Below are 25,263 nucleotides of genomic sequence, written 5' to 3'. Positions count from 1 at the left end.
TACTTTTTCAGATATTTTTTATCACAAGAGCTTGTTCAATTATAACCCCATGGTATACAGTTTTGTAACAAATAATGAATGATTTATATTCATTGAATTGAGAGAATTTTTAAATGACATTATTTTTTATTGTTTTTTTTTGCACATCCAGAAATTCTGCAATTAAACTTAAGCTTGGTTCCCACTAGAGACGCAACGCAAGGACGTAGATGCAATGCAAGTGAATTGACCAATGATAAGCGACAGATAATCCATCCATCATGGTCAAATCACTTGCGTCCTTCCGTTGAGTCCTACTTGGAACCAAACTTAAATTTTATTTGAGTCTTATACCCTTTTCACATCTGCATAAATTGTAACTTGTTACAAGTTTTAACCAGGTTTGATCTCCCGATTTATTACACGCTTTCATACATGTATACGCAAACCCTGAGAAATTTCGGGAGAAAGTATTGTCATTGCATAGTTGGAGTGCTATTTAATTATTAGTGTATTGTGATTGGTCAGTTAAATTCTAGGGCTACACACAGTATACACAGTACAAACTCGGGACATCTCGGAAGAAAAGAACAGGCCTCTTGTCGGTGTCTCCCAAAGGTTCAGGGTCGTGAGTTACAACCCTGGCACTAGGTCAGGATTGAACACTGAATTCTGGATTCAAAGGCAAGCATGTTAACCACCAAGCTACAGGTCCACTACATCTATTTAGACAATCTGTCAACCTACTGTGTTGAAATCGTGTCACATTGGCTACTTAAATAACTTTACTTAATAAACCTATAAACAAATATATTTGGATAGTAGTTAACATTAACTGGATAGTACATTAACTGGATAGTAGTTAACATTAACTGGATAGTAGTTAACATTAACTGGATAGTACATTAACTGGATAGCAGTTAACATTAACTGGATAGTAGTTAACATTAACTGGATAGTACATTAACTGGATAGCAGTTAACATTAACTGGATACTGATAGTAGTTAACATTAACTGGATAGTAGTTATCATTAACTGGATAATAGTTAACATTAACTGGATAGTAGTTAACATTAACTGGATAGTAGTTAACATTAACTGGATAGTAAACATTAACTGGATAGTAGTTAACATTAACTGGATACTGATAGTAGTTAACATTAACTGGATAGTAAACATTAACTGGATAGTAGTTATCATTAACTGGATAATAGTTAACATTAACTGGATAGTAGTTAACATGAACTGGATAGTAGTTAACATGAACTGGATAGTAGTTAACATTAACTAACATTAACTGGATAGTAGTTAACATTAACTGGATAGTAGTTAACATTAACTGGATAGTAGTTAACAATAACTGGATAGTAAACATTAACTGGATAGTAGTTAACATTAACTGGATAGTAGTTAACATTACTGGATAGTAGTTAACATTAACTGGATATTTTTATTTGATAGAAATTGTGTGTGATAAACTGATGAATGAAGAGTGGATATTATGTGCAACGTTAGAGGCCATGACAAATTTCCCAATGGATACAGACATCCAATCAGCTTGTTGCATGGCCTTACACTACCTTCTGTCTCATGGTAAGCTTGTTAAATAGGATACTGTACATTAGAACCCAACACTTACTCAGGGACACCTTATTAACCATGAAATGAATAATTGAATATTTCTCCACCCTGTAAGTGTAAACTTATCTATTTTAAGATTGATATATGACCTATTTCTACTGTAATGTATTCAATCACAATGTCATACCTCCATTTAGGGGACATCACTATTAATAGAACACTAAGACCAACTCCTCAGGGACAGGCATATTAAAGGGGATCACTTTTGGGGTCTCAAAGTTGGTCCCCATAATAGACGCTCTACTATTTAATGTCTTCCACTTTGAGTTGTGTGCCAAAACTATATACAGTATATTAATGATGAAAAATGAAAAGTGAGTGACCAGTTTTCTAAAATGAATGAGGTTCGAACCTAAACTCTTCTGCTTGATATAATACACAGATGCCCTACCATTTGACCACTAAGTTTGTGGTGTGTTTAACATTGATTTAGATAGTCAGACTCATCAAATATTTTTATTGAACATTATTTTATCTCTTAGATATTGAAGAACAAAAAGAATTTTTTGCCAAAGAGAAATATGAAATTGTACTAACCGCAATGAAGAACCATACAGAAAACCCATGTGTCATGCGAGAGGCTTTTTGGGCGTTAAATACCATGGCACATCCAGGTATATCAAAGGCTCTGAAACCATACAAAACATTGAAATGATACTTCATGCATAATGCATAATAAAAGACATCCATAAGGCATAGATACTAAGTAAAACTACAGATTTTAAATAAAAACCATGCAGAAAAGTGTATACACCAACTAAAAGTGTAAATTACCTTTCCAATTGTTCTGTTTAAAAGCCTTTAGGGCATATAGTTTCTAATAACAGTACATTATAATATGATACAATTGAAAGCTATTAATAGCTTTTAGCTTAATACCTTTTAAACTTTTTGTTGTTGAAGATGAGACGTATGATGTTTTGTTGGCAAAATCACACAAACATTTGTTCAGAGCAATGGCTAGGTTTCCTATGGATGTTGGCGTGCAGATGGCGTGCTGTTCCCTCATTGAAACATTTGCTAGAACTGGTAAGTTAGAATCATATCTAGGCCTACAAGAACTGGTATTTCATTGGAATAATATTTATGTTTAAATATATTGACGATATAAAGTTTGTTTTTGTGTGTTTTTAAAATTTTATCTGTGCATCTGTGCATTAGGAATTAGAGTAAAAACAGTAGAGTTACAACTATTATGTTATCAGGATTGAACCCTGGACCTTAGGTTTTTAGAAGGCAAGCATGTTAAAACCATAAACCTAAAGTTTGTTTTTTTGTGTTTTTAAAATTTCATACACATCTATACAAGTAACAGGATAAATAAACATAGACTCATTTGTGCCTTAGGAAGTAGAGTAAAACAGTAGAGAGTTACAACCCTGATATTATCAGGATTGAACCCTGGACCTTAGGATTAGAAGGCAAGCATGTTAACCACCACTAGTCTGTCATTAGCTAGATCTGGGTCGAACTTTAAAGTAAAGTTCAAGCAGAGTTCAAAAGTTCAAACAGCAGTTAACTCAGTCAAAATAAACTTACTTACTATAATACTAAAATAACATGATAAGGTGAGTCCCATATAATTATGAACGTATGGGAATGGCTGTTAAGCTCTGTCTACACTATCAAACTAGTTTGACAAAAATAGGTTATTATGCCCAAATATGGTAGTGATATGACATCATCATGTCCATATATGGGCACATCACATTTTTTTTCACATAAAGTTTGATAGTGTAGACAGAGCTTTAGGAGCTCATTGTACTAAGTTTTTCAACTTTATTCCTAGTATTTTTGCAACCAGATGCTCATTTACAGTTGAGTGGACAGGGAATCTTTCTTATCAAGAATTGAACCCACGTATTTCGGTATTTTTCACCCATAACGGTTTCCTCATTTTCTTTTCAGATGAAAGTCAGAATTTCTTAGAAGTAAACGGTGCATCTAGATTGACCTTGGCGGCCATCAGGAACCATCCAAGTAGTGGTGACCTGCAAACAATTGCATTTACTGTTCTTGATAGTTTAGGTAAGCTGAAAATTAACGTCAAAAAGGCAAGTTATTGCTGGAATAGAATCAACCTGAACTGTCTTTATAACTACATTATAACCTCTATTAAGGAGACACCTTCAGGACCCAACAGAGTGTCTCCTTAATAGGAGTGTCCCTTGAATAGGGTTTGACTGTAGTAAAAACAAAAGGCAAGTTTGTGCTGGAATACAATTAACCTTAACTGTCTTTATAACTACTTTAGAACCTCTATTTAGTATTAAGGGGACACCAACAGAGTGTCTCCTTAATAGGGATGTCCCCTGGTTGGTCGTAGTAAAAACAAAAGGCAAGTTGATACTGGAATAACTAACTAAACACTATGCCTTTTAGGTTAACCTTCATTTTCCAATGTGTCATTATACAGGTACTGCTATTGACAATAACTCAAAAGTGACTGGATCTACTACGGAGGTCGACTGGATCGAAGAAGCACACAAAGCATTGACGACCTTTCAAAATGAGCCAGACGTTTTGGTATGCGATATGATAATACAATATTTTTATTTTAAATTCTCTAAAATTTGTTTTTATAATTCTATTTTGTATCTAGCTTACCTGGATAAACCCGCAATAGCCCTCTTTCTCCAAAGGGAGGCACATATTTATGAAAAGAAGAAATTCAGTTGGACACCCCTATCAGATAGTGGAACCATCAGCATTATTTCCTTTTGTAATATCTTGCAGTGTGTTCAAATAAAACCAATTATAACTTCATTTTTGCGATCTTATAGGATGCTGTTTGTAAATCTTTATCAACATTACTCATGCATAGACCAGAATGCATTGGAAAGACAGAAGACGACGACTTAAAGTAGGTGTCCTTTTTAATTGTTTTGTTTTCCGTTTACCATTACCTCTCATCTGTGTAAATTGGCTTCTAGGCTGTAAATTTAGCAAAATATGCTTCATAGTAAAATTCCCCATTAACATTTACTAAAATTATATATTTCAGTTTAAGCCTAGACAGTCCCGTTTTGGCCTGCTTACTGATACATGAAAAAGAGGGTAACTTAGCTGCATCTGCTTGCACTGCTCTTTACCATGTCACGATGTGTTCAGGTGAGCCTAGCATTCAATTGATGAATTCATAGATCAATTGATTGATTGAGTACTTGATAAATAAATTGTAGAATTGTTTCGATGGATAAATGAACAAAGTCTAGTTACTCTTTTCAAATAAAAAAATAATAGAACATTCCTGTCATTTGATTGGAGGATTGTTGGTCACATGATATTTAATAAATATTCTATTACATCATCATTTCACCTTATGAAATTATTTGTACCATGGCACGAATTAACATTCATTTTGTCATGTAATATTTGAGTATTAAAGCTATGGTACAGTACATTTGTTTTAATTTTCAATTTGATTGTCCTCTATAGTAAAGCATTTCTATAACAAAAGCTTTAAATCAGCATAGGCATTATTTAATTAATCATATTTTGTGTAATGTTTTTATATATCCCAATTTATTTAGATCTTATGCAAAGTACGCTTATGAAAAAGGGTGTATTTATTGGAATTAAAAATTGTATGAAGTTCCATGTGGAGGATACAAGGGTACTAGCAGGTGCATGCCAAGCACTGTTAGGCCTGTGTAATAAGAAGTAAGTATAGGCTATTCTGAGGCTCTCTTTGCATATGCAAACAGAGAGCTATGGTGGTCAACCATCAAGCATATTGAGTGAGTCAAATGGCTGAGCATTTAAAGCAGGGGAAGTAAGTATAGGCTATTCTCTTTGCATATACACCCTAACCCTATGGTGGTCAAATGGTTGAGCAGGGGAGCTGTTTACCTTACCTAAAGAGCCATCAATATTGGCAAGGGTTCAAGACTAGTTCTGGTGGTTAAGTCTTCTCGGATAATGACTATATAAATCGTAGTTTGCTTGTGTGCACTTTAAAGAACCCAGTTCACCATTTTGAGACGAGTAGGAGGTTAACCCTCTGAACTAATTCACAACTTAGCCGCTGTGTCAGGGGGATTACCACCTACCTGATAGGACAGTGATTAATTTACTATTGGTAATCATTGGCCACATATGCCTAAAGACATAAAATAAATAAATATAATTGTGTTGAATATTTCAAATGCTTATTTTCAGCACACATTACAAGGATCATCTGATTGAAGATCAGTCGGACATTGTGGACTACGTTTTTAAAGCGCTACGACAACATTCTGGTGACCCTTTGCTTGTGGTGGTAGCCATTCAACTTATCACATGCTTAGCCGAAGTTGGTGAGTTTATAACAAATATTACGTCATTGTTATACAGAACAAATCGCATACAAATCTACACACATCAAGTTTCAAATAGAACCATAATTTTGACGCGGCAACGATTTCAGTGACCATCAAATCGAGTTGATTTATAAGTTCAATGCCTTGAATTCTGAACTGAAGGCTCTGTGCATGAATTTGCTTGAGTTGCTTCATGGACAAATTTTCCAAGGTTCGCGTGGATCGCTTCGATTTGACACGTGTCTCTTTGCGTGTAAAGAATAATTAGGGGATGTAGTTAATTAATTAAGAAACGAAACAAAATTGTTTTTAAACAGTTCCTAAATTCCTGTTGTGTGCTTTGAAGAGGCTCTTCAGTTTTAATTTTGGCAATTCTCTATTTTATACAAATACTATAAAGCCCTTAATGTTTGTGTGCCCTTAATGTTCGTGATGAGACAACTATCACGAAATTTTATATTAGGAACAGTTAGAATACACTTCACCTACTGTAGATTTTGTAGTATCGCGATCCAAAAACAATACCTTGCGTGGGATCGAGATAAAAAAACGATATCTTGTGTGGGATCGCGATCAAAAGACAATACTTTGTAAGTTTGCAATAAAAAAACAATGCCCCACTTGTAGGCTACGAAGGATTACGCGTCGGAACGAAGCAGTAACTAATAGCTGTACTGTAGACCAGTTGTTTACACAAGTTTAGTAAATAAAACATTAAATTACTGAAATGAGCATCAATAAATAAAATTGGTTTAAACATTGTATACTCTATTTCAATCTTCTATCAACTAAAGCCGAATATAGTCACCACCATATAAATGTTCTTCATCAGTGCTACTAGATGACTAAGAATGCTAGTAAACCAAACCCAGTACCGTTTTTATTTCACAATCATTCAGGAAATTACCTCATGACGTTTTATTTTTTTAGATGTGTTTCGGAATCAATGTCTCACCGAAGGAGTGCACGAGGTGATCTTAGAGCGAATGGTGCACAGTCAGACAGACGCAAACATGCAAAGCGTTATGATGGAAGCTTTGGCTGTACTCTCTACAGCAGGTAAATCTAGAGATTCGATAATATCTCATCTCAGATTCTGTATATTAATTTATTATGTATTATTATATATATTATTAATATTATCTTTTAATATTTTTAATTACTGCCGTAATTACTTTGGTCATTATTATTGAAAAGCATGTCGTCAACTTGTAATCTGTCTCGAGAACAAATATTATTTGTACTACTACTTTCAAACATACAACATAAAAAGGTAAAGGTATTAAGACTGGTCCTGGTCCAAGCTTAACTGGAAACTGATGAAATTCAGATTAGGCCCCCCACAGCGCCTACCAGATCAGCACACTGGGAGACGATCCCCTACTATTTTCGAATAGTGTACCAAGTTCTTTAATGTACACAGGACTAACGGCTTTATGTCCCATCCGAAGGACGAGGCAATGAGAGTAAATCATCTTGCCTAAGGATACATTTGTAGGCTCTAACCCATCATTATTAAACATCATCATTAGGTAGTGACTTATTTATTAAATAATTTGATAGTTTATACTCATTGCATAACTTTACTGTGTCACAGAGGGTATGGTTGATATATTAAATGAAAGTGATGCGTACGATATTGCTGTGCAAGTCATGGACTACCATTACAACAACATAGGTATTTTTTTCTTGCTTAATAGTTTAAAATAATTGAATATCTTATATAGATAGAATTGATTCATTACTGTATAATCTGGATGGAGTATACAGTGTACAGTTTGAGTTACAGTAGCACCCCTATTAAGGGGGCACCTTTGGCACCCAACTAAGTGTCCCCTGTGTTTACTTTCCAATGTTCTTTTTGTTTGTCCTTTATAGAGGTGTCCCTTAAATAGGAGTATCCTAATGTTCTACTGTATTTATTATACAAAACACAGAAAGTGTACACAAAAATTACAATGAGGTACCATAAAAAGAGATATGTTAAGTGAGGCAAATAGCCGAGCGCCATTTACCTACCTAAGGAACCAACAATATCAGCATGGGTTGAGGCCGACTCACTCCTAATTCTGGTGGTGGAACAAGTCTTCTTGGATAAGAAGATAAACCGTAGGTCCAGTGTGCACACTCTGCTTAATTATAATGGAGTGCTTCCATTGGGTAGTTTTACAAAAGGGTACATCTTATTATTATTATCTCTTAAATTCTAAATAAAATTTTCTTATTGTTAGATATTGTACTCAAGGGGTGTATTCTTCTACAAGCATTGTTGACGAAAGATGAGGAAAGAGAATTGAGCCAAGTTGAAAAAGCGGCATTGGTCATCATTCAAGCTATGGAACAATTCTCGGACATTGACCCATCTGATCAGGTATAGCAACACTTTCTTACAATGTAAACTTACCGCAGACGCCAATATAAAATGAATTGGGAAACAACAATGTAGACCTAACCCTATAATGAGATAGATATTAATCATTTGGTTTAATTGATATGAACATTACTCACCTAGAACAACACACCCGTGTGCCCATGCTCTTTTAACATAGTGCTTACAGTAACGATTAAAGACATTTGATATGGAATCGACGTCATACATATAATAGTAGTTATCAGTTCCACCTAATACAAGATTTCATTTGGTGTTCAGGTCACCAGAGATAAAATATTCGCATACATCTAAATGATTGACATCGATTAACATATATTCTAATTTGGTATATTCTTCTTATGCCATTGAGTTGGTTACATGGGAATAGAAAATGTTGAATATCATGTGTAGATCACATTGGTTACTTTCACTGTATTTTAATACCATTATATTACATTTCTTTAGGGATCTATACAAGGTATTGAGAAGCTTACAGTAATAAGGAAACTTCAAGAAGAGGTATGCCAATAATTTTACTACTTTTAACAAAACATAATTATTACTAAATTGTTTCCTTGTATTTCCAGTAAATTATATATTTAATGAATTTTTGGTTGAAACTAAATGAATGAATTTCTTTTTGCCTGTAGGGGTGTGTAGTATTGCAGTTCTTGGCGGAAATATCCGAAGATGTCGCCAGAATGTTGGTAAACTTAAAAATCCATGACAGACTGTTCCACATCATCGATAAATATGACGATGAAGAAGGTATATTAACTTTGAATTTAAAAAAAATGGAAAATATAATATAATAATAATATACAGATACAGAAACTGTATTGGTCTTGAATAAAAAACATCATAAAAGAAATGATTTCATAAAATTCATACACACTCTTAAACTATATCAAAATTATAATATAATATTAATATATAACATTTTTTGTGCAGTATAAAAATATGATATCAAAGGTTGCATGCATTAGAAAACCTGATTCAATTCCACCTGGCCTTTTCATTATAAATATGATTAACATTTAGTACAAAGAAGTACTTAAATACATAAATGTAGAGTATGAATTTATAACAAAGCCTACAGCTCTATCTACACTATCAAACTTTATGTGATGTGCCCATATATGGACATGATGACATCATACCACTACCATATTTAGGCACACCACACTTTTTTGTCAAACTAGTTTGATAGTGTAGACAGAGGTTAAGAGTGATTTTGTATTTTATATTTTTATATTGTTTCATTTCAGAAATAGTAGAGGTGGCCTGTGAATGTTTGGGGATATTAAGCTGTTTTAAAAACGAAATTCTCAACTTTGCTTGCAGTGAAAACCAACTGAAGGTACTAAAGTTCACGCGGGTCTTCAGAACTCAATTCAATAATTTATACGCGATAATGTTGAATTGCTTTACTAATAACAAAAAACTTTTATGTAATATGCCAGGAAGCATAATGTCAAGTATCTTTAGTAGTAGCTTTAAAACCAACTTTTTCCTTTCCACTATTGTGTGAAGGTTTTCATGACGAAATCAATGTTTTCAGAACTACTGTAATACGTGGTGTATCGCAAACTTTATATCAACTAAGAATATACAGTATTACTATTAAGTAAAAATTGCAAACAAATTACTTTTTCATTAAATTTCTCTTCTGCTATTGACACTATAATGAACCTATTATAAAGTTTTCAAAATTTTAACTTTTAACATTTTTGATGTCATATCACTACCATATTTAGGTATCACTACCATATTTAGGCACATCACACTTTTTTTGTCAAACTACTTTAATAGTGTAGACAGAGTTTAATACTTAAACATTTAATTTTTAAGGCTGTTGAGATACTTGTTCAGCTTGGTGCAAATGTTAACCACGGAGAAGAAAATAATTTACCAATTAACAATGCGATTCAGAATCACAATGTTGAACTGGTCAGGTTTCTTTTGAGGCAGGTTAGTATCTGTGAATTTGATCAAATTTCTACCATGAACAATACCGATAATAAGAAAATAGTATTAATAAAACAGGCAAGGAAAATAATTCCTATGCTGTGGAGTTGATGTGGCTTGGTGGTTATGATGCTTGGCTACCAATCCAAGTGTCGGGATTTTTTCAAATGGCAGATTACAACTCCACTCCCAAGGACTTGTAATAAGACTATGTTTATGTAGAGCATCTTGTGTATATATTTGTCTTGTAAACAGGATTACCACCTTTAAGAAGAACAATACCATGAAAGCCCCATGGTCTAATGGTTAGGACATATGCATATCAAGCAGAAGGTTCCAAGTTAGAATCTCAGTTGTGGCGGATTTTACTCATTCTCACAGATTTCCTTATCTTTACCGTTTCAAATCAATCAATTAATATTTATTATATCACTGGGCCTAGAGTTTCTTCTACGCCTGTTAATGTACTTATTACTCTGTTTGTGCTGCCTTTATATATTTTCTTGATTTAAACTCTGTTACAGCAAGTGAATGATTTACAAGGCTGTTTGAAGAGAAGTCTATCTGAGGAGGACCATGAGATCACTGGATTACTACTGATGCATATTGGCTTAGATATCAAAGGTAGTTTATACTCAAATGTTTAAAGTACCTTACTAAAACCAATTTTCCTCTGGACGTAGTTGTTCGCGCAAATCGTAAGAGTCAGCTTATATGCATGCGTATTCATGTTTCTATTTTCCAAATCCCTCCCCAGCGAAAAATTCTAATTCCTTGAGTTTTTCACTTGTTTTTACTTTTTGCGAAGAGACAATTTGCACAACCAATCAGAACCCAGAATTTATGGCGAGTGCTTTCTGTTAATTTTTTTTAGCTGGTATAGTGTCATGGAGCGGACTGCAGTTAGGTGAACTTTATGCTCAGTGGTTTTATGATACGTTCTATTCGGCCATTGAATTAGCAGAAGATTCTGGTATGTTATGATCCATTGTATTATATCTATTGGGTAATCTGTTTCACATGAGTATCGGAAGTTTGTATGTTGGGACATTGCAGGGGCAGATCAAGTATTTCTTAAATGGCTATTAACAATTAATATTAATAGTCTATCAAAAAGTTTTAGCTGTCAAAAGCAGAGTACATGGTCCTGCCGCTACCCACTGCATCCTCTTCTAGATTGGCCCTTTTGATTAATCTCTTGCTCTTTCTGTAGGATGTATACAGTATGTTCTTTAAAGCCTGTTTTCCTGTCGACGTTATTCGACACTATCGTCGTTGATTGTAAACAGTTCAACAACAATCGTTTGAAAACAATCAAGTTAAAATGATAACGATAGCGAGTACCTTTTCCTGTAAATCGTTAACATTTCAATGTTTACGTAGAAGATCGCTGATTATTGTTAACGATAGCGTCAAATATCGTCGACAGGAAAACAGGCCTAAAGTACAGATGTGTACACTGGACCTCCATTTTTTACCACCACCAAAACTACAGTCAACAAAAGCCTTGAATCTGTGCCAATTTCATGACTATACTTTGTCTTAAACTAATCGAAAAAATAAAAGTTTAATATTTTTGTTTTGTAGGGCTTTCAGAGACAACTGAAGTTGATGGTGGGTCAGCAATGGCGCAGCGTATTATTACGACAAAGAAAAACCGTGAACAGCGACAGAACCGCAAAACACTTCTAGCTGGAATTGATGGCAACTTGCGTTCTAAGGTCATTCCGAGGGGCACAAGGTTACGGGGTGCAAAGTTTGCGGAGGACAGCCCCGATGGAGGGTCAAGAAGATCATCATCATTTGGATATTTGAGTTCAGGAGATGGTAAAATGCATTTTCCAACATTAACCCACATTTTAAAAAAAATTATGTATTTATTTTTGTTTTATTTGTTTGTTTTGTTTTTATATATTTAGGCAAATTGCCAAGGATAACCATAAGTGAATTCATTCACTATCCCGTTCACAAGACAAACATATACACAAAATACTCTACATAAACAAAGTCTTATTTCAAGTCTTTGGGAGTGGATTTTAATTTGTCATATAAAAATATGTATATAAACATATGACAGGACTTGAATCCAGTACCCTTGGATTGGTAGCCAAATTGAAAATAATTTCTTATCTTCTAAACTATTTAATTTTTCTCTTTAGAATCTTTTAACGATGAAATATGGTTTCCAGGATCTAATAACTCAGTTGAAAAGCGTATCAGAAGAGCGTCATCGGCTACCGAGTATTCATTTAATACATGTGAGTTTTAGTTTTTTGGATATCATAAAAAAAATTATCTCATCTTCTTATACTGTGCAGAACCTCATTTGAGTATGGTCGCACATGATTGAATTGAATTGACCCAGAGGGCCCAGTTATGATCAGTGGCTGTGATGTACTAGTACACCGGGGTAACCCTACACGTACTAGGATCTTTAAAGTGCACATGAGCTAGATGTACACTACACTGGACCTACGGTTTATAGTTCTATTCCGAGAAGACTCGTTCTACCAACAGAACCGTGGAGCGAGTGAGCCTCAAACCCTTGCCGATGTTCATAAAGTGGATGCAGTTTTTTGTTTGTCATCTGGTTTGGTAGATCATTAATAAATTGGTTGGTGTCTCTTGCAACACATTCAACATAGTTCGTTGAAGAAAAAGTAGTCTTGAAATATCCTAAAAGCAACCAAAGCAACATCAAGTCGAAGGTGACACAAGAAACCATTTTAACTACTCTTTTCTCCAACATTTTGAAGCTCAGAGCTGGTCGGACAGAGCTCACAGGAGCTTGAAATGACTAGTCAGAATTTGTGCTGCTTTATTTTAATAAAATGGAATGTTTATGATGTATGAAATAAAATGAATTCCATTCATGTTGTTTGAAATGACTACCAAGGAATATTGAAGTATATAATATTACATTTTTCTTCCAGCTTCCACAAGAAGTCTGGGTCGTAAGCCATCGGTAGACTCGTTGATGGTTCCGCAATCATCTAACTTTTCGTTCCAAAGTATTCATCGCTCATACAGTAACCCTTTCTTACCAGTGAATCCAGATGATCCTAGGTTACATCTTAGTAAAACATGTAAGTGATACAACATCACATTAGCAAGCAGTTTACACTATCAAACTTTATGCGACAAATGTGATGTGCCCATATATGGACATGATGATGATCATATCACTACCATATTTGGACATATCACTACCATATTTCGGCATATCACATTTCTTTGTCACATAAAGTTTGATAGTGTAGACAGATAATATTGAAAACTATTATTGAACATCACAAGATACAAACTGTAACCAATCAAAAGACACAGATGCACTTTGGTGTGTTATTATACATACTATTAATACAGTTATTGAATTATCAAACTAGCAATAATCCATTTTGCACTTTAAAGCTCCTGACATTCTATGCTCCCAAACTTCTTCATCTCTCGACGAATCAAGTGATTCCATTCGAAGGACACCGTACAGACGTAATTCGATATCATCTACATCAATATCACCAAGGAGTACTGCAAGATCAATGTCATTAACAGAGAAGAGGTCACTCTTTTCCAAGAGTTCGAAAGAGCCTCTTCTGGAATGTTCCATACAAGGTAAGTCATTATTGCACTTCGGGACATAGAGTATATTTCAACTAGAGAGTCAACTCTAAAACAATCAGCTCATAAAGCAAGCCATCATTGAGAGAAGGTCCATTGAACATGGCTGCATAACATGGCCAATCAGATACTTCAGTTTCGGTCCATGCTCACCTAGGATATAAGTGTCAATTTTTATCAAACTTTCTTCTGGAAAAAGTCTATGATTTTGCTTAAGTCAATTTTCAAAATTTACCCAAAGCAAATACTTTTTCTTAAATCTTGACATGACAATCCATTCCATAAGATAAAAAGAACTTAACTTAATAAATAAATCTTCAATTTTCACTTAAGCACTTATTAACTCTCTTGACTTAAGCAAAAAGAAGAGTAATTTCTAGTCTTGTTCTCCAGAATACAGTTGTGGAACTGAAAGGTTTAAAAATCTTCAAAAATACCTTTTGGAAGCAGACATGATGTACCACAAAACTAATATAACTAAAATAATACAATACACATCATATTGTATACAGTTGAACCCATCCTTATAATACTGTATGACCTTTGTTAGGTCCCTGAAAGTGTCCCCTTAATAGAGGTTCAACTGTATCTTTATTGTATTTTGTTTATAGAAATGGTGATGCCTCCAACAGGTGATCTTTGTGAAGTAATGCCAGATATTATTGTTGAATTTGTTACCCCTACAACTAGTACACCTCTACCATCAGGTTTGTTTATGATATTCTAATAATTAAATGCAATAAAATCAAATTAACACATTTTGCAAATTTGTATTCCATCCATAGAGTTATTACAATACAAGTAGGGTATGAACTCATACACACTCACAGCTAAAAAACAGGCCACCATAGAGAGAAGGTTCATTGACCATGGCTGCATAGCATGCCCAATCAGAATCTCCCGTTTGAGTCCACACTGACTATATGCAGTCACGTACTACTACATCGTTGAACGTATAACATAACGATCTTCGTATGCAAAAATTCAAAACATTTTAAATTAATTATTCATTTTTTAAAACTGTACTGTATTTCAATGATTTATTTATATGGTTATTTTATTATTAATTTTATATATATACTAATAATATTTTTGGACAGATATGGCTTTCTTTTTTGTATACTATTATTACTATTAACTATCATTCCTCCTCAAAATATATTGTACATTTTTAGAACGCCCTCGCTCACGATCTCTCGCCTGCTTGGCCGCCACTGAAGAACGTGCTGCGTTAGACTGCAAGATCCATTTTCTTGATCTCTCTTCAAATGGAATTCCCAGTTTGGCACCGTTAATCCGTGCGGAACAAAAACTTTTAAGATGTTTTTTGTGCCTGCACAAATTGGATTTGAGTAATAATTCATTGGTTGTATTTCCGTTACAATTATCATCGGTAGGTGTTTTTTTGCCTTTATGAATAATTTGTTTAAATGTTTCTAATGTTTTTTATTAGGTTTATAATCATGATTTGATTAGATACCATACAGGAACAAACATAGAACAAACAACAAAACAATCATAATAATATTTATTCACAGAAGAACACTAACCAGGAGTAAGAATAGGCTAAATCCCAAAGTAGAGCTATTCTAAAAAATATTAACCATGCATTGTTCAGTGATTTCGAGCTCATGCCTCATGAGCGTCGCTTTCGATGCCCGGCATGTAAAACAAAAGGAATTTGTTTTTGCCAGTGGCCATCTGACTCTTAAATTCTTGAACTTTGACTCTTGTTATAATGTACTGTGTATTGTGATATTTTGTACATTTTGTAAGATCATTTTAATCCAGACCTTTTTATTTGAATTGCCCCGTGTGGGATGATTAAAGAATTTTGAATGAATTGAATCCCAAACAGATTCTGCACTTACTCCATATAAAGCGCTGTCTACACTATCAAACTTCATGTGACAAACAAGTGTCCATATATGGACATGATCACTATCATACTTGGGCGTATCACCACCATATTTGGGCACCTCTTTTTTAGTCAAACTAGTTTGATAGTGTAGACAGAGCTTAGTATATGTAATCTTTGTTGTCTCTTTTTCTCAAATATACATAAAAAACTATAAGAAAGACCAAAAAAGGGACTTTCGCTTGGCAAGTTTTGGCCGTTGAAATAAAAAAGACTAGTGTCCATATATGGGCACATCACATTTTTTATCACATAAAGTTTGATAGTGTAGACAGATTTAAACTAGAGCGTATATTATTTCTGACCATCGTTTTTTATTAAAACAAAAGAAGAAATAAATCATAAAAAAAAAATACTGTTTAATTTGTTTATTTAAATTTAATCATTGCATTACTGAAGTTCTAAACAATTATTCTTTTTTTTATTTATAGGTTTTGACAAATTTGAAACATCTTGATCTGCGGAATAATCGGCTGGAGGAATTACCAACTCACATGTTTTCTTGCAGTAAGCTAGAAACATTAGACGTCTCTCATAATAAGGTATATATTCTAATTCGACTCCATGTGTTGCTTCTCACAATGGTAGACTAAAGGTCTGTCTACACTATCAAATTAGTTTGACAAAAAAGTGTGATAAGCTTAAATATGGGAGTGATATGACATCATCATGTCCATATTTGGGCACATCACATTTATTTTTCGTATAAAGTTTGATAGTGTAGACAGAGCTTTAAAAATGATTGTATTTGTCAATATATTTTGCAGTGAATCTCCCAATATTTTAATTTTATCTTTTTAAATATAGAATTATTGATATAATAATGATGTAATTAATCTACTAAATACAAAAAAGTCAAATAATACTTTGTCTATCCAATTGACAAAATATAGCTTTTGATTGCTTTGTTCTATGTTTTTAATGGCTAGGCTTAAACTATTACTACCAAAGCAATATAACAACAGGACGCTGGGCCAAATCAAAGAGTAGCTCTAGTTTCGAAATGATCAGTTTCCGCTCCCTTAAACGCTTGACTGATTTTTGGTTGGCAAATTGGCTTCCTCAAATGTTTAGTAGCAGACACCAATCGGTATCAAAATGGTACCATCCATAAGAGTACTACTAGATAAGTGTTTATTTTATGTATAATTTTCTTTTTAAAAATAGTTTTTCCATTTTTAATACCGGTTGGAGACAAATCTTGCTGCTTCGGGAGAACACTGAGTGGTTATTGAACATAGATATTTCTTTAAATTGTCTAAAGTGTTTTGTAATATCTTAGTTTCGGTATTTTTGCAGATTAAAGATGTACGAAGTCAACCTGATTATTCATGCTTTTCGCTACGAGAGCTGAATCTTTCTAACAACAGCATAGACTTGTTCCCTGCCTGGCTGTGCAACTTCGTACCAGCTCTACATGTTCTAAATCTAGCCTGGTAAGAATTTAAATCTTTTCCAAAATTAAAAACAATTCCATCCAATGATAACAGTTTCTTCAACAACTTAACTAAAACTATACTTTTATATTTACAGTATTATATTATTTAAGTTGGGGCCCATTTTTAAAAGCATTTTCAGCACACACCAACAAGAAATACATACATTCTATACGTCAGCGCATGCCGCATGGTAACTGTTTCCTAATGCTTCCGTTCTCTTAATTATAACTGTATAAAGGAGCGACGCGAAAAGCATTTAATATCGTTTAACTCTGTTTAATAGTCTGATTTATACTTATGTACATTTTGCAGCAATAACTTGCAACATCTTCCAGACCAACCGTTGTACCTGCCACATCTTAGACTACTGAAACTGTGTAGAAATTGTTTGACTGAACTACCAAATAAGTTCCTGCTACACACAAAAATGCTGGAAACATTGCATGCTTCAGATAACAATCTGAGTAAGTAATATTTAAATGAAAACATTTTTTGTGAAAACAGAATTCAAAACCTCTAAGTGGAAGATCCTTCAGCTTTGTTCCCACTGGGATGCAACACGGGGACGTAAACACAACGCAAGCAATCAATGACAACAGTTTGGATAATCCATCGCTTGTGATCAAATTACTTTGTTGCGCTTTACGTCCTGGCATTATTAAAGTATTAACCTCTGTCTACACTATCAAACTTTATGTGACAAAAAAATGTGATGTGCCCATATATGGACACAATGATGTCATATAACTACCATACATGGGCACATCACATTTTTTTGTCACATAAAGTTTGATAGTGTAGGCAGAGCATTAGTAGTCATGTCAATTTATTCTACTGCAGTTGCCTCATTTTTTAACTGCAATAACAGAAAAGATTGCTAAATAATTACAAGTGGGAACTGACGAAGCAGCACCTGTATGAAATCAAATCTGTTTGATTTCACGCAACAACGCAAGGCAAAAGAAAAACATAGTACAGCCCATACTCAAAAGTATGCGGGGTGAACCAGGTCAAAGTTTATGGCAACTAGCATTGACACACAACAAGCAGGTTTGATTTCATGCAGGCAGGGGCAATTATTAGAAGGGTATATTCTTGCGTTGCGTCAGTTGCGTTGCGTGCTAGTGGGAACCACACTTCAACCAACAAAACCATGAGGAGAGTATAGGTTATCAATACTTTGTTTTCCACAGTGACACTTCCTGATGACCTTGGCAGTTTCATGAACCAACTAACGACCGTGAAGCTCGCAAGAAACAATCTGGCCACAAATGTACATCCTTACATTCCAAGATTTCTGCTCAAATTGCCATGGTAACTCGTTTTGTATATCTTTGTTTGTACATACCATCATCTCCCAATACTGAAGATACCAAAAGTTGACATAAATCTAACTTACTGTAAGTTGACCTTTGACTGTTCAAATTGGAGACATTGGGTCAAAGTTCATATGAACACCCTCTAATGATTATTCATTTCTCTAGGGTGAGAAGCGTGGATTTAAGTGCCAACCATTTATCTGTTTTACCTGAACCATCATGCTGGAAAAGTCAGTCACTAAGAGAACTACTGTTTGCAGATAATTCTATACGAAAGGTATGTACAATAGTAGTTCTAAAGCTCTGTCTACACTATCAAGCTATCTGTAAACATTTTGAAAATTTTTGCCATGCTACATTGTTGAATGATCATATTCGGAAATCAACTTGTTGTGCGCGCCGTCTTTATAACTGTTCCACTCTGCGTCTAAAGTTGGAGTACTGCCTATTGTAATGGCCTAGCTTCCTAGCCTAGCATTCGTCAATAATTTGGATAGATTTAATAAAAGTAGGTGTGTTATAATAAACATCCATTAATTGTATACTATTATATGCCTCATAGTATGTAAATATGTATAGTATATCTTTGATTGTGTTTATTTTTTACTTGTTAGTTGAATCTGGGGGATAGTATCAGAAGTTGGCAAATGTTGGAGCGATTGAGCTTAAGAAATAATGAACTGAGACAGGTGCGTGTTTTCATGGAAATATTTTTACATACCTTCACCTAAAAGTTTTAGTTTCACCCTTGTCCTAGTACTTTTTCAAATACTTTTTAAGCATATTTACTATTTAAAAAAAATATACTTTTACTATTTGTTGAAGGTACCTAAAGAATTGGGACAACTGACATCGTTAACAACCCTTGACCTGAGCCGAAACAAAGAGTTAACAACACTGCCTGATGAACTTGGGAAACTGAACAGACTGTGGGAGGTAAGAATCATACACTACAGATATATTTTGTACTCTAAAAAGATAATGGGAAAGCTGTGCAATATGAACCTGATTTTATTAGTTTTTTAACATATTTTAGATTTTTTATGATAGTTGTGATTGTGCTTGCCTTTTGTGTACTTTTTAAACGTTTTTTTATGAAATTGTACTACCACGACGAAATGAATTTCCCCGGAGTTTGGGATAATAAAGTTTTATTGCATTGTATTGTAAAGTTTCATTTAGGCTGGGGATTTCTTTCCTAGAGGTTAGTGGTGGTGGGAGCAGGTTTATCAGGTCTCCTAGCCTAGGAGATCTTGAGTTGGCCATCGCACTATTTACTATTCTAATAGTAGTAATAGCTGTAATCATCTTTAAGTTATTGAGTGGGAACCTGGTTAAATATGTCATAGTTCATTTTTTTGATAAATTTAAATTGTTTTACAGTTACCCCTTGACGGCTTACGATTAGACTTGCCTCCAGCCATTCTGAGGGGTAGAACGAAAGATATAGTGACCTTCTTGCATCAGAGATTGAAACGAGCTGTACCTTACAACCGGATGAAATTAATGCTGGTTGGCTATGGAGGTCGCGGAAAGACAACGTTGATACGACGTCTCCAAAGAGAAAAAATCTCACGGAATTCCAACATAGCAACTGTTGGTGTTAACGTAAGGGAATGGACGTAAGTTAATTTAAAAGTTATCTATGGGAAATTGAAATACAAAAATCATCATTATCTTACAGTCAACTCATCCAATACCAGACTATCTGAAAATAACATTAAGAACACATTCTGAATACCAAACTTTCCAGAAAACCAGACATATTAGGTCAGCCCAGAGGTGTCCGGTATTGGGAGAATTGACTGGGTATTGTAGTAATACAAATTATATATTATTTTATTGAATGTAATTATTTTGTTTTCTAGGATAACGGTTAAACACGATCGTAAGCCTGTTGACTTTTTGTTGAGTACTTGGGATTTTGCCGGTCAGGAGGACTTCTACAGTACGCACCCCTGTTTCCTGACGGGCAGAGCTCTTTATTTAGTGAGTAACTACCATAGAGATACTATTAAACTACTAGAGAGACAACTACGAGACAGCAAAGTATAATGAAACTCCTCCTCAAAATGGTCATCATATTTTCTTTTAAACTCTGTCTACACTATCAAATTGACCAAAAAAAATGTGATGTGCCCTTATATGGGCATGATGATAACATATCACTATCATATTTAGGTATCACTACCATATTTGGGCACATCACACTTTTTTTGTCAAACTAGTTTGATAGTGTAGACATAAAATCCTTTTTATTTACCTTGTGTTTCAGGTTGTATTTGATTTGAGCAAGGGGGTTAGTGAGATTAACACGATTCGGCCCTGGCTGCTAACCATACAAGCGCTGGCACCGTCATGCCCCGTCATATTAGTTGGCACTCATAAGGATAAAGTTCCAAAGGGTAAATATGTTATTTTGTTATTTAACATTTATTGCTATGTTTTTTATGGTATTTTGTTTTCATTATCGTCATCATCATTATCATCATCATCATTATCGTCATTATCATCATCATCATTATCGTCATCATCATTATCATCATCACCATTATCATCATCATCATTATCATCATCATCATTATCATCATCATCATTATCATCATCATCATTATCGTCATCATCATTATCATCATCATCATTATCGTCATCATCATTATCATCATCATCATCATTATCATCATCATTATCATCATCATCATCATCATCATCATCATCATCATCATCATCATTATCATCGTCATCATTATCATCATAATTATCATCATAATTATCATTATCATCATCTCTGTTGCTCTTGCCCTTGTCACTGCTGTATACATTACATGTACTTACATGTCCACTCCATCTATGTTTTTGCCTTTTTCTTGTGCTTTTTCTTGGTTGTCAGTCATTCATCTGGTCAACCTGTTGTCCTCCATTCTTCCAAATGACCTCCACCTCTCCAGTTGCCTTCACTATTTTTCTGTCTTTGACGTTGATAAATTTCCTACTATAAATGAGTTTGTACCATCCAATAGATCAACATCAACAAATCCTAGCGAACATCAACAAACACATTAGAGAAGTCTGCTCAACGCGGGGATACCCGCAAATCCATGAATACGTTGAAGTATCAAACACCGCTGAGAACGAATCTATAGAACACCTTCGCAGACGTATTGTGAAAGTTATCGAAAGGTAAGATTGTTACTTAATAATCCTATAAGTGTACTATAGTATTTGCAAACACGGTATATCTTTCTAAAGTTCTGTTTACACTATCAAACTTTATGTGACAAAAAATGTGATGTGCCCATATATGGACATGATGATGTTATATCACTACCATATTTGGGAATATCAATACCATAATTTCAATTCACATTTTTTGTCAAACTAGTTTGATAGTGTAGGCATAGCTTATGTTGTTAGTTGCTTCTTATCCCACTGCAATTTTGATGGTGATGGTGATTCAACTGGTGGAGTTGTTAGTGGCTGAAATGGACCAATGCATTGGGGTACCCTTTACTCTTTCCATTTGATTCCCTGTGTTCTTACTGTGTACACAAGCCATGTGTACACTGGACCTCCAGCTTTAAGTCCTTGTCAATGAGTGCATTGAACCTGTGCCTATTTTAACTTGTTTTTAATCGTATTTATTTGTAAGCTTGAAGATTCGAGGGAAACCAATCCTTGGTCAAATGATTCCAGACAGCTACCTAGTAAGTTCCATTATTTTTTTTTTCTATTTTTATTTCATAAAGCTCTGTCTAAACTATAAAACTTTATGTGACAAAAAATGTGATGTGCCCATACATGGATATAGTGATGATGTCAGATCACTATTTGGGAATATCAATACCATATTTGGGCACATCACACTTTTTTGTCAAACTAGTTTGATAGTGTAGACAGAGCTTTACATGTATTTAGAAACCATGATATGTGCAGTGAGATATGAGTGGCAAAAACCATGTAAAATATAATATACTATGATTCTCTCATTTCCATCACCGGCTGTAACCAAACAACAACCGTTTTTTTTTAAATTGTGCAAAAACTTGAACTGGAAAAGAATTAGGAATCAATAATTGTGTTTATTAATTTAATCTGTTTTAATTTTGATTAGAAACTCCAACAACTTGTTACTCGTAAAGCTCAGCTATTGAGAGAAGAGAATAAGCCGCCAGTCCTACTCGCCCATCAACTCAACCAGATGATAAAGGACAAACATATACTTCTGGATGAGAATGAATTACCTCAAGTAATATATAATATTAATGATTATTGATTATTTTAATTTGAGAAATATTTATCGGTTTATAACGCATCTTCTGCTTCGAATGCTAGGACCTATGGTCATAACAAAATTGTCGCTCTGAATTTGCCGCCCTTTATATACGCACATTTCAGTTTTGCGTTGATCAAACACATTTTTTTGAAAAACTTTAACATGCACTGTACCACCCATCGTAAGGATGGATCAAATAATGCATGCCACATGATACATAATCAACCAATAAAATGACATGATACACTACAGTGTTATAAATCCTTGATAATTGGATCAGGAAATAGAATGGTCCATAGGTTTCGAAATAACTACCAGCTGTTTAAAGTATACTATGATTCTATTTTTCATCAGGCTGTGCGTTTCCTACATGAGATAGGAGTGCTCTTGCACTATGATGACCCTGCCCACCATTTAAGTGACCTCCACTTCATTGAACCAGAGTGGCTGTGTAAGGTCATGTCCAGAGTGGTGACCGTCCATGAAATCAATCCATTCATCAACCAGCAAGGGGTAGGTAGTGTTTTTGTTACTAAAGGTTATTTCTAAAGAATCTCCCTTAAGCAACATGTTTCCATTAAAACAGTAGAATCCCTATTAAGGGACATTTTCAAGATAGTGTGCTCTTAATAGGAGTTGGCTGTAGTGTTCAAACATATATTTCCTTTTGTTCATTTTACAGAAAAGTATATCATTAATAATAGGGATGTCCCCTTAGTATGGGTTTGCTGTAGTGTAAAGACATATATTTCTTCTTGTTGGTTTCCCAGGAAAGTTCCACATTATTATGGGTGTCCCCTAAAAATAGGTGTCTCACAGGAGGGGGTTCTACTGTACCTATCAAGAAAGCTTCACCTATCCAAAAAGTCCAATGCGAACTCACTGAATTATTTTAAAGTCACATGTCACTTTGAAATAATGTTTATGTAAAGTGGAAGTTAAAATGACAATTTCAAGTGTAAATGGAGCTTTAGTTTTCTTATGACATAACCAATCTTTTTTTCAGATACTAAGAAAGGAGAAACTAAGAATTCTCCTGTCAGGCTACGAGTTGCCAGGGGTAACAATGAAGCAGTATCTAAGACTTTTTGAGAAGTAAGTTTCAATAATAAACAACTTTCTAATTTATGTCAGGTATGTATCATTTGTGATTGTGATACATTAAAACTCCTCAGAACCCAGCAAATGTCACCTGCAATATGGATATCCTGAATAAGTGTTATATATATATTAGCTCTCACTTGTTTCACAGAGAAGTTTTCCTTTATTATAGGGTTGTCCCATGGAGGAGTTCTACCATCAACAATTTATTTTTTCTTCATTGGTTCCATGGAAAAAACCTCCATGGTCAACCTATACTGTTTTGTTTGTTTGTTTATTTTTTCTTTCTCTCATTTACCTCCGCCAAAGAGGTATATGTAATCGGTCGCGTGTGTTTGTTTGTTAGCAAGATTACTCAAAAACTAATTACCAAAATGAATATACAGATAGATATGTGGTCAAGGACCATTCCATTAAATTTTGAAGGCAATCCGGACCACGGTCCCAATTCTGGACCACTTTTTAGTATAATTTTCAGACCTGCTAGTGTTAAAAGATAGGACAGACTTTCAAAAGCCGGTGAGCAGTCTTAAAATAAAAAGTAAACTGAAATTGCATTTTCTCGAGAACTACTTGTCCAAAAAACTTCATTTTTGTACAAGAGGCAAGACTTATAATTTGTGATTTGTAATTTTAAAACATAAATTGATTTAGTTTACACTTTTTTTGATACGAGTAGTTTTAAAAAACATATTTCTTTTCAAATTCATCCGTTTGTTTTTGGCGTTGCTGTTCTATTGTTAGTCAACAGAATCTATTGTTAGTAGACTGGGCATTAAACCAAATTCGCATACACATGCTTGTAGTGAAATTAGGCTAAATCACAAACAGTAAGACCCACACAAATATATATAAATATTTTCCCGGAGAAATCTTATGTAGAAGTAGTTTACAGTAGGCGGAGGTATGCACTCTCTGAGTGGCTTTCTAGTTTTTATTTTATTTTATCGTTTTTCGAGTTTATGAGCTCAAGTATACATATGAAACGCCATATGTGACAATAGTTCTCTTTTACTAATATTATGAAATTCACAAAAATCGGTTATGTAAATATGAGTCATTTTGCAATGTATGCATTCAGACAGTGATGAGTATCTTTAAAGAAAATGATAAAGTATATTGAAATAAAAACTAAATTAATTGTAATTAATTTAATGTTTAACAAATAATAACCCTCATATAATAATAATAATAGCCCTCATATATATATACAAAACCAATGTATTATTATCAAACAGTTCATTGGAGATTTATAGTTTTATAATAATAATTTTTTATCTTTGATCTACACTGGATCGTAGTTACCAAACCATTAATTTTCCACCAATGTTGTC

General features: G+C 34.1%; 1 protein-coding gene across 1 annotated transcript in view; it reads left to right on the top strand.

The window, feature by feature from the left end:
• The window catches only part of LOC144855239 (leucine-rich repeat serine/threonine-protein kinase 2-like), a 55,507-nt gene that overhangs the window by 5,086 nt on the left and 25,158 nt on the right, over nt 1-25,263 (top strand). Inside the window, exons 6-44 of the mRNA XM_078713046.1 lie at nt 1,442-1,573; nt 2,104-2,235; nt 2,525-2,650; nt 3,530-3,649; nt 4,038-4,147; nt 4,405-4,484; nt 4,626-4,732; nt 5,155-5,284; nt 5,783-5,919; nt 6,853-6,981; nt 7,520-7,600; nt 8,154-8,293; nt 8,759-8,812; nt 8,944-9,061; nt 9,562-9,653; nt 10,145-10,264; nt 10,786-10,885; nt 11,136-11,234; nt 11,849-12,088; nt 12,421-12,519; nt 13,195-13,347; nt 13,673-13,873; nt 14,491-14,586; nt 15,055-15,272; nt 16,229-16,339; nt 17,097-17,233; nt 17,549-17,700; nt 18,430-18,550; nt 18,721-18,832; nt 19,170-19,244; nt 19,381-19,491; nt 19,939-20,177; nt 20,424-20,544; nt 20,831-20,960; nt 21,576-21,735; nt 22,205-22,259; nt 22,667-22,801; nt 23,183-23,341; nt 23,835-23,923. Of these exons, the coding sequence (XP_078569172.1) occupies nt 1,442-1,573; nt 2,104-2,235; nt 2,525-2,650; nt 3,530-3,649; nt 4,038-4,147; nt 4,405-4,484; nt 4,626-4,732; nt 5,155-5,284; nt 5,783-5,919; nt 6,853-6,981; nt 7,520-7,600; nt 8,154-8,293; nt 8,759-8,812; nt 8,944-9,061; nt 9,562-9,653; nt 10,145-10,264; nt 10,786-10,885; nt 11,136-11,234; nt 11,849-12,088; nt 12,421-12,519; nt 13,195-13,347; nt 13,673-13,873; nt 14,491-14,586; nt 15,055-15,272; nt 16,229-16,339; nt 17,097-17,233; nt 17,549-17,700; nt 18,430-18,550; nt 18,721-18,832; nt 19,170-19,244; nt 19,381-19,491; nt 19,939-20,177; nt 20,424-20,544; nt 20,831-20,960; nt 21,576-21,735; nt 22,205-22,259; nt 22,667-22,801; nt 23,183-23,341; nt 23,835-23,923 (4,921 nt within the window). The remainder of the gene's footprint in view (nt 1-1,441; nt 1,574-2,103; nt 2,236-2,524; nt 2,651-3,529; nt 3,650-4,037; nt 4,148-4,404; nt 4,485-4,625; nt 4,733-5,154; nt 5,285-5,782; nt 5,920-6,852; nt 6,982-7,519; nt 7,601-8,153; nt 8,294-8,758; nt 8,813-8,943; nt 9,062-9,561; nt 9,654-10,144; nt 10,265-10,785; nt 10,886-11,135; nt 11,235-11,848; nt 12,089-12,420; nt 12,520-13,194; nt 13,348-13,672; nt 13,874-14,490; nt 14,587-15,054; nt 15,273-16,228; nt 16,340-17,096; nt 17,234-17,548; nt 17,701-18,429; nt 18,551-18,720; nt 18,833-19,169; nt 19,245-19,380; nt 19,492-19,938; nt 20,178-20,423; nt 20,545-20,830; nt 20,961-21,575; nt 21,736-22,204; nt 22,260-22,666; nt 22,802-23,182; nt 23,342-23,834; nt 23,924-25,263) is intronic.

The sequence above is a fragment of the Antedon bifida genome, chromosome 11 (assembly GCF_963402885.1).
Source record: "Antedon bifida chromosome 11, ecAntBifi1.1, whole genome shotgun sequence".
Lineage (NCBI taxonomy): Eukaryota > Metazoa > Echinodermata > Crinoidea > Comatulida > Antedonidae > Antedon > Antedon bifida.
Note: the sequence above shows the minus strand (reverse complement) of the source record. Positions and strands in the feature narration are given on the sequence as shown.